Source organism: Bos indicus x Bos taurus, chromosome 8 (assembly GCF_003369695.1).
Source record: "Bos indicus x Bos taurus breed Angus x Brahman F1 hybrid chromosome 8, Bos_hybrid_MaternalHap_v2.0, whole genome shotgun sequence".
NCBI classification, from domain to species: Eukaryota; Metazoa; Chordata; class Mammalia; order Artiodactyla; family Bovidae; genus Bos; species Bos indicus x Bos taurus.
The window spans coordinates 37,899,642-37,913,831 of NC_040083.1; the positions used below are offsets into that span (position 1 = coordinate 37,899,642).

The 14,190-nt window shown below is 38.3% G+C and overlaps 1 protein-coding gene across 3 annotated transcripts in view; it reads right to left on the reverse strand.

The window, feature by feature from the left end:
- The window catches only part of KDM4C (lysine demethylase 4C), a 409,790-nt gene that overhangs the window by 359,962 nt on the left and 35,638 nt on the right, over window positions 1–14,190 (reverse strand). For all 3 annotated transcript variants that reach the window (XM_027549308.1, XM_027549310.1, XM_027549309.1), the window contains 2 exons: window positions 8,604–8,779; window positions 6,488–6,602 (listed from right to left, as the gene is read on the reverse strand). In XM_027549308.1, the coding sequence (XP_027405109.1) occupies window positions 6,488–6,602; window positions 8,604–8,779 (291 nt within the window). The remainder of the gene's footprint in view (window positions 1–6,487; window positions 6,603–8,603; window positions 8,780–14,190) is intronic.

The window sequence follows — 14,190 nt, forward strand, 5'->3', positions numbered from 1 at the left end:
TTTGTTTGGTGAAGTAACTCCCATGTTTCTATAAACAGAGAACTAATTTTTTTTAATGAACAGTGTACAAAGGTTAATTAAAACTTTTTCTTTTTCCTTCCATGCTGCACAGTTTGCAGGATCTTAGTTCCCAACCAGGGATAGAACACAGACCTGTGTCAGTGAAAGCACGGAGTCCTAACCACTGGACCACCAGGGAATTTCCTAATTAAAACTTCCTTTATCAGTATACCAGTCCTTAGTAAAATATAACCAAAATAAGAGTTTCAGATCTTGGGACTCTTATGTTTGTTACTGTTTCCAAGGACTCATCAAACGCCACCCAAAAACACAGGTGGCTCTATTTCTAAGTTCAGGAACTTCTTTACTTACAGAAGGTCCCGGACATTACCAAATTTCATTTCAGATTCTTAACATAATCAATATAAATATAGTCATAGTCAAGATATCAACATAGTCATAACTAAAAACATTCAGAATTTTACCTATATCTTAAAAAAGTTTTGAGAATCCTTCCCCAAAAGCAAATAATTTGTGCCTCTGTATTAGGAGTTGGCAAACCTTTTCTGCAAAGGACTTAGCTTTTATGGGCCATACAATCTGTCACAATGACTCAACTCTCCCACTGTAGTGCAAAAAAGCCATATATAATATGTAGATGGACAACAAGGCTATGCTCCAATAAAACTTCATTTACAAAGACAAGCAAGGCTTTGCATCATACATTCAAAGACTGGGCTTTGTCATGTCATGCCTTTGATAGGCTTGGCATTCTGGTTTAAAAAGTAGTAACAGGAGGGAGGAGGGTTCAGGATGGGGAACACATGTATACCTGTGGCGGATTCATTTCGATATTTGGCAAAACTAATACAATTTTGTAAAGTTTAAAAATAAAATTAAATTAAAAAAAAAAGAAAAGAAAAACTAAAACATAAAAATAAATAAATAAATAAGAAAAAAAAAAAGGTAGTAACTACCTTAAGGGCTTCCCTGGTGGCTCAGTGGTAAAAGAATCCACCTGCCAATGTAGGAGATAAGGACTTGATCCCTGGATCGGGAAGATCCCCTGAAGAAGGAAATGGCAACCCACTCTAGTAATCTTGCCTAGGAAACCCCATGGACAGAGGAGCCTGGCGGGCTACAGTCCATGGGGTCACAAGAGTCAGACATGACTGAGCAACTAAACAACAGCAACTTCCTTACATCATGCTACTGTTACTGCTGCCAGAGGCCACTGCCCATGGTGCTGAGATTTTTAAGTATATCCTAAGGAAATCAAGCTCTGAAAACATCAGTCGAATGAAAGAGGGACCAAGACTTCTCCCCTGGAATCTCCAGACCCTAGTCCCTTTACTATAAGACTGATGGTCCTCAACCAGTCCTTTACGAACACCCTCACCCCTAATTCCTATGTTGTACCCACAACTGGATCAACACTACAACGGCACCCCTTTCTGTCCCTTAACAGACTTCCTTGGTGCTACAAGATAAATATCCGAGCAGGAGGGGCCCCTACAATCCATCTCCCACCAGGCTGATCTTCTCTCTCAGATCCCACAGCCACTATTCCAGGTCTGCCTCACTCTCCTTAAGCCCAAGCTCACCAAAAAGCCTTCAAATTCAGTTTTTAAAAAAAGAAAGAGGGGAGAGACAAATTATTAAGTGCAATCTTATCCTCCAATTTATCTAGTTTCTGTCCCATTCTTCTCTCCCCTCCCTCTACCTGTCTTGAACTTGCTCATCTAGAGCAAGCTCATCTCTCCTACAAAAAAAAATCTTCCTTCTACACCAAGCTACTCAAAGTGCCTCTCTGGGCTCCCTGGAACCCCACACCTGTCCCCCAAGTCTGTGAATTACCTGAGAACCAGGATCCTTATTCACCTGTGCACCCTGCACAAACTGTTTCTCTTACCTTCCCCACACCCTCTCTAGGAACTCCTATCCCCACCAATAGAAGGTTATGAATTTTGAATCCTTCTTTTAACATGAAAAGGAGTAGCCATAACTAGAAATTAGGCAGGAAAGTGAACTACAATTTGATGACTATGCTGCTGCTGCTAAGTCGCTTCAGTCGTGTCCGACTCTGTGCGATCCCATAGACGGCAGCCCACCAGGCTTCCTGTCCCTGGGATTCTCCAGGCAAGAACACTGGAGTGGGTTGCCATTTCCTTCTCCAATGCATGAAAGTGAAAAGTGAAAGTGAAGTCACTCAGTCGTGTCCGACTCTTAGCGACCCCATGGACTACAGCCTACCAGGCTCCTCCGTCCATGGGATTTTCTAGGCACAAGTACTGGAGTGGGGTGCCATTGCCTTCTCCGTTGATGACTATAATCCCTTTCAAAATAATGCCATGAACCATAACAAACCAACATCCAATACAATTTAAATATTGAACTGCACAGTTAAACAATGCAAAGATATAACAGGAAAGAGCAAAACAACACACAAGCTTTTTCCAATGCACATTCATTGCAATGACTTCAAATGTTCCTGACACAAGTTATTATTACACTCACTCTTCATTACTCTCTTTAATGCACTCTTTCTCTTGTTGCTCTCCATCTACCTCAAGGGGGCAAATACAAGTTACTCTTCATTTGCTTGAATTTAGTTGTCTTGAGTGTGATTGGTTTTGTTTACCAGTACCAGTTCACAACATCTCTCATGTCTTTCTTTATGCTACAAAAGCACTGAAAATGTCAGCTCAGTTCTGGAGTTACTAAATGCCCCTATAGAAATTCCATAAAATACTATGCCTTGTAGGTCCTACCAAAATGACAGATTTCTGGCTCCAAAACTTGTAAATAATGAGGGTGCTTTAAAAACTGCATGTTTACAAACCAGTGAATTTTGTTCATCGAATTTTAATAACTAAAGTTACTCAAATCTGAAGTCTAAAGTCAATGTTCCCTTGAAGCAATGCCATTGTGTAACTGGTTTTCAAACACAAGCAGTAAATTAATAAGCACTACAAAACTAAGCCCATCAGCCTCATCTGTGCTATCAACAATTATATTATTTTACTATCAAATATGAAAAGCTAGTTCAGGGCAGCTTTATGTCAACTGTTCTGAAAATCATATGCTGTTTCTACTCCATAATTATATTTGCAAAAAAGGAACAAAAAGCTCAATGACCCCAAGGTGTGGTTAGAAAAAAATCTTGATTAAGTTTTATTTTTGAGCCTTAAGAAACACAACCTCTCAGCCCAAAATCCAGATGATTCCTCAGCTGCCTTCCTTTCAGAAACCTGAAAACTTGCCAGGATACCAGAGGGAAGAAACCACAGAGAAGACACAAAATAAACCATGAGCTCAGGCGACATTCGTAGGTGACACAGACCTAGCTTTACACATTTCCACAACTGTGAGACTGACTCTACATAATCACTTCCTTAAAACTGGTGTGGAGAATAGGGGCACCTAGCAGCCTACCAGCCTCATAACTTTGAGAAAACACTAACTTTTCTGGGCCTCAACTGAAAATACCAACAGTATTCGCTTGGCCTCACCCATTTCAAGATGCCATCTTCTGTAAGGAAGATTTAGGACTAATGGCACCCATTTTCTTAAATGTAAGTAAACAAAACATGCAAACTTAAAAGAGATTTGTCGCTATTAAAGAATAAATCAATAAGAATATACTTGGAGTACAAATGAATCACTTTGCTATACAGCAGAATTTAACACAACATTGTAAATCAAATATACTTCAATTTTTTAAAAGGAGGGAAAAAGAACATACGTGGAATTGAAATACCAAAAAACATAGCAAAGACTTAATATAAGGTACAATCTGAAACCGCTGGAGCTAGAATGCACTGAAATGATCCTCTGGAGAGCAATACTGAAAATGCTTCTAAAGCAAAGCACCTCAGCCTTTGAGGTGGGAAAACACAAACACACATGCAAGCATATATATACACTAACGTAAAAGGCCAAAAGGAAACCACAGAGGTTATGTTTGTTTGGTAAGCTTATAAGTAATCTTTTCTTCATTTTTTTCTCTATTTTTAAATTTTTCTATACAAGTATGTACTAACTTAACAATACATTATCAATATGGAGGTTACTTACACTGGTGAAAATCCAAAAGGGGGAAAGAGAAAGAATGTTTTCCCTTTTTTAACTTGTAATATTCCAAACATATTCCATACATATTTTAAACATCATGTATCCATCATCTAGCTTCATTTGCCAATACTTGGCCAATCTTCACTCAACTATATCCATTCCACTTTATGTCCTGAGATATTTTAAAAACAAATTCCAGAACACATGTTATTTTACCTATATATTTTTCAGTGTATAGTCTCAATTTATAAGGAAAACATATGTGTCTATGTGCATGTGTATATATATATCTAGGTATACATATTAATGTAAGTGTGTGTGTGTGTGTGTGTGTGTGTGTGTTTGCAGAAACCTGCAAACTTGCCAGGATACCATAGGGAAGAAGCCACAGAGAAGACACAAAATAAAAACATATATAAAAACATATACAAAATAAAAAAACATATATATAAATAAAAACATATACAAAAAGTATATTCTTTTTCCCTACTTTTAAAAAATTGAAGTATATTTGATTTACAATGTTGTGTTAAATTCTGCTGTATAGAAAAGTGATTCATTTGTACTCCAAGTATATTCTTATTGATTTATTCTTTAGTAAAGACAAAGCCACCATGCCATCATCACACTGAATAGGACATCAGTAATTTCACAGTATCACCTAATACCCAGCCCATTTTCAAAAATAACAATGGTTTTTTCGGACTTCCTTGGTGGCACAGTGGACAAGAGTCTACCTGCCAATGCAGGGAACATGAGTTTGATCCCTGGCTGGAAAGATTCACCTGGCGAGGAGCAACTAAGCCCATGCATCACAACTTCTAAGGCTGCGCTGGTAGAGCCTGCGAGTCACAACTACTGAAGCCTGCATGCTCTGGGGCCCACGAGCACAACTACTGAGCCAGCGCGCTCCAACTACTGAAGCCTATCTGCTTAGAGCCTGTGCTCTGCAACAGAGAAGCCACCACAATGAGAAGCCCATGCACCACAACTAGAGAGTAGCCCCCACTCTGCAACTAGAGAAAGCCTGCATGCGGCAATGGAGACCCAGCACAGCCAAAAATATACTACTTTTTTAAAACATAAAGGGAAATTCTTGACTGGATCCTTCATATGGGGGAAAAAAGCAGTTTATAAAGAACATTACTGGGAAACTTAGGAATCTATGAACATAGTCTCTATATGAGATACTATTATATAAATGTTGAAAGTCACTCAGTCATGTCTGACTCTTTGCAACCCCATGGAGCATACAGTCCATGGAATTCTCCAGGCCAGAATACTGGAGTGAGTGGCCCTTCCCTTCTCCAGGGGATCTTCCCAACCCAGGGATGAAACCTAGGTCTCCTGCATTGCAGGCAGATTCTTACCAGCTGAGCCACAAGGGAAGCCCAATATAAATCTTAAATTGCCTTATAACTGAAAGATTCATGCTGAAATAATTAAAGGTGAACTGTCATGATGTTTGTAACTCACTCTCAAATGTTACAGCAAAGGGACAGAGAGACAGAAACAAAGATAGAGTGACAGAGAAACAAAAAGCAAATGCAGCAAAATTAACCACTCGTGAATCCATGTAAAAGCATCAAGTGTTCACTGCATTACTTCAACTTTTTGGTAGGCAAGAAATTTTTCAAAATAAAGCAATGGAAAATGTAAAAAAGGTTTCAAAAGGAAAAAAATTTAATAGGATTTTAAGTATTGGGGGAGGCAAGAAGGGTAACATTATATCAAGCAGATTATGTTCTCATGAAAAATAACTGGAAAGACTGCAATGTGTATTTAAAAACAATTCCTCACAATTTGGGGGCAGTAAAAAAAAAAAAGAATATAAGTATGTTACAGGAAAGTAAATTAAAGTAAAGTCACTCAGTCGTGTCCGACTCTTTGCGACCCCATGAACTATAGCCTACCAAGCTCTTCTGTCTGGGATTTTCCAGGTGAGAGTACTGGAATGGGGTGCCATTTCCTTCTCCAGTGGATCTTCCCGACCCAGGGATAGAACCTGGGTCTCCAGCATTGCAGACAGATACTTTACCATCTGAGCCACAACACATACTAATACTACTTTTTTTCTTAAGGTGGTACTATTATGAATAATATTTCCTGTTTCCCAAGTATTTTTATAATGTACTTTTGCTTTTAAAAATTTTGAGTGTAATTTAAAGACTAACTGGATAACTACATACTATTTTACTGTTGAACAGTCTCAGGTATTTGTACAATTAGCTGGTTTCAATTTAAAACACAGCAGCAGTAGCAATCACACTGATGTCTTTATTTCCTCTTGTCCTATGAGGAGTTATGGATCACACAAAGCACAACAAATAACTGCTTCTCAACCACCCGAAACGGTAACAAAAAGAGTAACATGAAATGACACCTTATAAGACCCACTGTAATGGAAATATACCTCATCATATATGCTCCCATTAATGTCTGCACCGTAAATGGGCGCCACAAAGGTTAAGTTCTTCCAGTACTTGCGCTCCAAATCTTCATAATCCAAGTATCTTGGGGTGCAGTACCTGGAAAAGGGAGAGGAAACAAAGCACAAACAGTAAAGACAATTTTAAGGTTTTCACTACCCATCACCTTCTAAACAAAATTCTATCAAAATGAAAATACTGCATCCTCATGCTGTCAAATCTAACAAGTATATATGTAAATGTATTTATCATAGATCTCTCAAAGCTCTCCTAAATAATTCTATATAAAAACTTTTTTTTGATTAAAAAATACACTTCCATGAAAGTACCAACAACAGAAGCAAAAAGTTAGTTAAAACTCATTATTTTATCCTTCAAAACATTTTCTAAACTCTTTAACCAATTATACTATACTTGAACAATTTAAAATGTATGAAGTAGAGATTCCACTAAAATTTAGTGTAAATGAAATAAGCTATTTAATACTTGAAGGATGACTCTGGAAAGAAAAATTAGGAAAAAAAAAAGAATGACTCTGAAAATGGGCACTAGAAGATGGAGAACAGAATACAATAAACAGTTTATAAGAAATTGGATAAAATTGCTTCTGTAATCTTGTTTTGGCATTGAACTTTTTATAAGAGTTCTTACAGAGTATGAAAGCAAACCAATCCAGTCTATGATTAAAGTTTTACATTCTCAATTGAGATCTGAAACAATACAACAACAACAACAAAAAAAAAACTCAAGATAAACTTGAATTAACTATCAAATGTTTAATTCCTTGGGAATAGCAATTATGCTCTATAACAGGAACTTCCTATAGAATAAAAGCTTCTTCAACTACCATCAAGTGCTTACTATGTCAGATACAGGTTGTTTTTTTTAAGATCATCCAAAGGACTCAATGTAATGCATACCCATCCAGGGAATTTAGACAATGATGTTTTTAGGTTGGATAGTGATTGGTTTGGTGGGGAAGTGGTGTTTCTAGATTAATGTTTTGATCTAAGACCTTAACTACCATATCAAAAAAATTTTTTAAGGTAATTTAATAATAATAACTGTACAGTTTCTAAATATATCCACAAATTCTTTGATACATCTCCCTTCAAGATATACAGCTTAATTCTCCTCCCCTTAAATACGGGCTGCACTTGGCATATAACAAATAGAACATGGCAGAAATGATAGTCAACAAACAGGTAATGAAAAGACAGTTTGTTTTCCATCTTGGTAACTTCTGGATCACTTGCTTCGGAAGAAGTTAGATGCCACACAACACAAGGAATAGCTCTTGCAGCAAGGAACTCAGGACTCCAGCCAACAGCCACATAAGGGAAGGAATCTTGGAAGAAAATCCTCTAGACACAGTCAAGTCTTCAGGTGACAGCAACCCCACCCAACATGACTATAAATAACCTCATGCGAGGTCCTGAACCACAGCCACCCTGCTAAGCCACTCTTAGCCTCCTGACCTTTAGAAACTGAGATGTTAAATGTTTACTGATCTAAGATACTAAGGTTTGGGGTCATTCATTACATAGCAACAGGTGACTAATACAATAATGGTGGCCATTCAAGACATTCAAGGATTTTCCTTTCTTTTTTTTTTTAAACCATTTATTTGGCTGTGCCCAGCCTTAGTTACAGCATGTAGGATCTATTTCCCTGACCAGGGATTGAACCCAGGCCCCCAGCATTGAGAGCACAGTCTTAGCCATTGGACCACTAGGAAAATCCCCAAGGATTTTCTTTTTAAATTATTCTTCTAATATCTATAACTTATCATTTAAGACTTAAACATTATCACACACAGAAGAAATTGCCTAACAAAGAGGAGTCAAGCGTAGAAACAAAAACTCAAGGTAAAAGACAGGGACAAAAATCCATTTACAGATACTATGAATGAGATGATAAAATGAGGAACAACTTTTCTAGAAGGCAGACAACCACCTAAAAAACAGAAACAGTTAAATGGGAAATGAAATAGACTATGCAGAAGGCTCCTGCTCTTCACAAGCTTCCATCTCCTTGGTTTCTTACCATATTCATCTACATCTTTGAAAGAAATAAAAACAGCACACTGAATCTACTCACTTGCCACTGTTGGCCAGCTGCCTGAACTCCTTCACTGTCATGGCTTTTTTCTGGATGTTGTATTGAGTGAACAGTCCTGACTGCCCTGTGACCATCTGTTGAATCGGAGCTGGAATAAGCAAGTTGTCAATGTCATCATAGCACTGCCTAGGCTTCCACTCCTTAGGAGGAATCACCTAAAAGTAAAATAATAAAATATTATTTGGAAAACATTCCACATTGTTATTTAGCTCTCATGTTCCAGCAGAATACAAGAATTCCTCATCTTTTCTATGACAAACGTGTAAAAGAACTGTGGAGATTTACATTAAAGGAAATGATTTCACTCTCCCCAACATTTACCTTATGACATGACATTTTTAAACAAAATTTACTGAGTACTCACTATACCAAATACTGAACTTGCATTAATTATTTTTACTTGATATAGTTAACCTATTATCAAGGTAAAATGGAGAGATACACAGAAATAAAATAACTTGCCAAAGTTTAAATGCTGTTTGTATTATCATGAGAAAAATAAGTACTGTGCTTAGTTCAGCTGGTAAAGAATCCACACGCAATGCAGGAGACCCCAGTTTGATTCCTGGATTGGGAAGATCCCCTGAAGAAGGAATAGGCTACCCACTCCACTATTCTTCGGCTTCCCTGGTGACTCAGATGGTAAAGAATCCACCTGCAATGCAGGAGACCTGGGTTTGATCCCTGGGTTGGGAAGATCCGCTGGAGGAGGGCATGGCAACCCACTCCAGTATTCTTGCCTGGAGTATCCACATGGCAGGCTGGCAGGCTACAGTCCATGGAGTCGCAAAGAGTCACAATTGAGTGACTAAGCACAGCACAGTAGCAGTGCTTAGTCAAGATCATTTCTTTAAATACCTCTCATCAGTTCAGTTCAGTTCAGTCGCTCAGTCGTGTCCAACTTTTTGCGACCCCATGAATTGCAGCACGCCAGGCCTCCCTGTCCATCACCAACTCCCAGAGTTCACTCAGACTCACGTCCATCAAGTCAGTGATGCCATCCAGCCATCTCATCCTCTGGCGTCCCCTTCTCCTCCTGCCCCCAATCCCTCCCAGAATCAGTCTTTTCCAATGAGTCAACTCTTCGCATGAGGTGGCCAAAGGACTGGAGTTTCAGCTTCAGCATTATTCCCTCCAAAGAAATCCCAGGGCTGATCTCCTTCAGAATGGACTGGTTGGGTCTCCTTGCAGTCCAAGGGACTCTCAAGAGTCTTCTCCAACACCACAGTTCAAAAGCATCAATTCTTCGGCGCTCAGCCTTCTTCACAGTCCAACTCTCACATCCATACATGACCACAGGAAAAACCATAGCCTTGACTAGACGGCTAAGTAAATATAGCAAATGAGAGTGGAATGCTAGTAAATGTTTAACAACTAACTTTCTGGGGAGATGGGGAAACCCTGATTCATAGCTTTGGCCTATTTCCTTGGTGTAACTACTCCTGCCACGGCAAATTTGAGCTCAGCAATGTGACATCACTGAATATGAGGTTGAAAAGACATGCACTCTCAATTCTCATGTGCCTGTATGAAGCAGCTCAGCACACCATTTTCCCTGAGTATTTAAACACTTAATTACTAACGATGAAAAGAGCATCAACAATAAGACCAAAAATACATATTCTATGATTAAAAATTAGAAAGAACAAAGTTTTGAATTGAGTAATGGTTTATAGCTTTTATCTACCTTTAGAAGTTGTCTTAATTTTTTAAGACAAAGTTCTTTTAAAAATTCAATTGCAAAATACAGATAGCACACGTATAGAAAATGCGCAATCATAAATATGTATCTCTGTGAGTTATTATAAAACAAACACCAGAGTATCCACTGTCACATGTGAGAAATAGGATACTGCTTGTACCCCCAGAGATCCTGGTACCCTTTTCTACACACATCCCCCTCTTGCTCACAAAGTGTTCACTATCATGGCACTTAGGTATTCATTTCCTTGTTGGGTTTTATAGTTTTATGTCTGTGTATGTAACCCTAACAAGATTTTTAAATGTATAAAAATGTAAGCATACATATACAAATGTGTGTGTGTGTGTGTGTGTGTGTGTGTGTACACACACACACACTCCTTATCTTTTCTATTTTACTCGATATTTTTGTGAGATTCAAACACGATGACCTAGGTTGCTGGAGTTTGTTGGTTTTCATTCCTACTTAGTATGCCTTTGTATGAATATTTATGTTAAGAAATAACTATTTCGTGATCACTTGTTTTTTTCTAATTATCGGCAACTGCAAACAATACTGCTATTAATATAGATGCATGCACCTTCTGCAGCATGTGAGCACACAGTTCTCTAAAATACACACCCATGCAGAGATCCTAACAGTGAAATTGCTGTGACACAGGATATGCACAGATCAAATTTAATCATTATTACCAAACTTCTGCCAAAGTGATTGTACCATTTCACAGTCCCACCAGCAATGTGTGAAAAGTCCCTATTGCTCCACATCTTCATTATCACTTTGTAGTGCTGATCTGGTAAACGTGTAATGGTACTCAAGTAGGTATTTGATTAGCATCTTCTGGTAACTAAAGAAATCTCTTCATATATTCATTGACCCTATAGATATCCTTTTTCAAAAAAGTATTTATTTAAGCCTCTTGCCCATTTTACTATTGCATTGTCAGCCCTTTTTTTTTATTAATGTATAGAATTCTGCATAGAGTCTGGTTATTCTTGAGTGTGTACATTTGCAAGTACCTATATATATACGTGTGTGTGTACATATATCAGATATCTTTTCTTACCCTGAAACTTGCCCTTCAACCTCCTTAACTGTTCCATTCAGTTCATTCGCTCAGTTGTGTCCGACTCTGCAACTCCATGGACTGCAGCACACCAGGCCTCTCTGTCCATCACCAACTCCCAGAGCTTACTCAAACTCATGTCCATTGAGTTGGTGATGCCATCCAACCATCTCATCCTCTGTCATCCCCTTTTCCTCCTGCCTTCAATCTTTCCCAGCATCAGGGTCTTTTCCAGTGAGTTGGTTCTTCATATCAGGTGGCCAAAGTATTGGAGTTTCAGTTTCACCATCAGTCCTTCCAATGAATATTCAGGAATGATTTCCTTTAGGATGGACTGGTTGGATCTCCTTGCAGTCCGAGGGACTCTCAAGAGTCTTCTCCAACACCACAGTTCAAAAGCATCAATTCTTCGGCACTCAGCTTTCTTTATAGTCCAACTCTCACATCCATACATGACTACTGGAAAAACCATAGCCTTGACTAGATGGACCTTTGTTGACAAAGTAATGTCTCTGCTTTTTAATATGCTGTCTAGGTTGGTCATAACTTTTCTTCCAAGGAGCAAGTGTCTTTTAATTTCATGGCTGCAGTCACCATGTGCAGTGATTTTGGAGCCCAAGAAAATAAAGTCTGTCACTGTTTCCACTGGTTCCCCATCTATTTGCCATGAAGTGATGGGGCCAGATGCCATGATCTTAGTTTTCTGAATGTTGAGTTTTAAGACAACTTTTTCACTCTCCTCTTTCACCTTCATCAAGAGGCTCTTCTTTAGTTTAGTTCTCCTTAACTGTATCTTTTGATAAATATAAGTTCTTCATTTTAATATAGGCTTGCCTGATAGCTCAGTTGGTAAAGAATCCACCCGCAATGCAGGAGATCCTGGGTCAATTCCTGGGTCAGGAAGATCCATTGGAGAAGGGAGAGGCTACCCACTCCAGTATTCTTGGGCTTCCCTTGTGGCTCAGCTGGTAAAGAATCCACCTGCAATGCAGGAGACCTGGATTCGATCCCTGGATTGGGAAGATTCCCCTAGCGAAGGGAAAGGCTACCCACTCCAATATTCTGGCCTGCAGAATTCCATGGTCTGTATAGTCCATGGGATCACAAAGAGTCATACATTTTAATATAATCCAATTTCTTCATTTTTGCCTTGATCTTCTGTTTAAAAAAATATAATTCCCTAGTTGAGAGAATGCATACATTCTATTTTGTGTTCTAAGAGCTTTAAGATTTTGTCTTTCACATTTGTATCTACACTGCACCTGCAACTGACTTTTGTGAAACGTTCTGAGTTAGGCTTCATCAGATAAGAAAACCTGGAGTCAGGGAATGTGTGACTTGGCCAATGTTACACAATCGATAAATGGCTTGTTGTTATTGTTCAGTCACGAAGTCAGGTCCGACTCTTTGCGATCCCATGAAGCGCAGCATGCTAGGCTTCTCTGTCCAACACTACCTCCCTGAGTTTGCTCAAACCCACAACCATTGAGTCGGTGATGCCATCCAACAATCTCAAGCTCTGTTGCCCTTCTCCTCTTGCCCTCAATTTTTCCCAGCATCAGGGTCTTTTCCAATGAGTCAGCTCTTCACATCAAGTGGCCAAAGTATCGGAGTTTCAGTTTCACCATCATTCCTTCCAATGAATATTCAAGACTGAGTTCCTGTAGGATGGACTGGTTGGATTTCCTTGCAGTCCAAGGGACTCTCAGGAGTCTTCTATAGCACCACGGTTTAAAAGCATCAATTCTTCAGCGTTCAGCCTTCTTTATGGTCCAACTCTCACATCCATACTTGACTACTGGAAAAACCACAGCTTTGACTACATGGACCTTTGTCTGCAAAGTGATGTCTCTGCTTTTTTTTTGTGTGTGTGTGTGTGTCTCTGCTTTTTAATACACTGTCTAGGTTTGTCATAGCTATTCATCCAAAAAGCAAGTGTCTTTTAATTTTGTGGCTGCAGTCACCGCACGCATTGATTTTGGAGCCCAAGAAAATGAAATCTGACACTGTTTCCACATTTTCCCCATCCATGTACCATGAAGGGATAAGACTGTGTGCCATGACCTTAGTTTTCTGAATGCTGAGTTTTAAGCCAGCTTTTTCACTCTCCTCTTTCATCTTCATCAAGAGACCCTTTAGTTCCTCTTCACTTTCTGCCAATAAATGAATATTAACTCAAAAAAGAGATTGGGGGATCTTTAAACTCTAAGCTTAATTTAATTTTCATCAGCAATAAGGTAATATTACACATTTGATTTTTCTCTAAGGTATGCTGGTTTAAAATGGCACCAGAGATAATCACACTTTACACTACTAAGAACACATACTCAATATTTTAAGAATGCGGACAACCGTCCCAAACGGATAAACATAGTTACACTTTCTTGATCATATTCTGAAAGGGCAAAGGATAATAATGAAGAATTTTATAAATACTAACTTTTTCTTCATCAGAAATGAAAGTGTTTATTCAAAAAAATAAAGCACATATTTATTCGGGCTCCTGCTTGGAAATATATCTACAATCAAAACCAACATTATATTTAGAGTTAAATATTTTCCAGTGTTGTAAAAAACAGGCAGTTTTTCATCCCAAAAACACTGTGTAGCAAATTTTCTTCTCTAAAGTTAAATAACACAATACATTTACAAAAATCTAAATATTATCTTCATAATTATTCTGAGCTTGTATTCATTTACTCCAATTAAAGTTTAAAGTGTTCAGACAGAACTTTAAAAATCAGTAAGTTCAGGCCTATGAAAAAAATTTTATTTTTCAACTATAATTTAAAATCTTA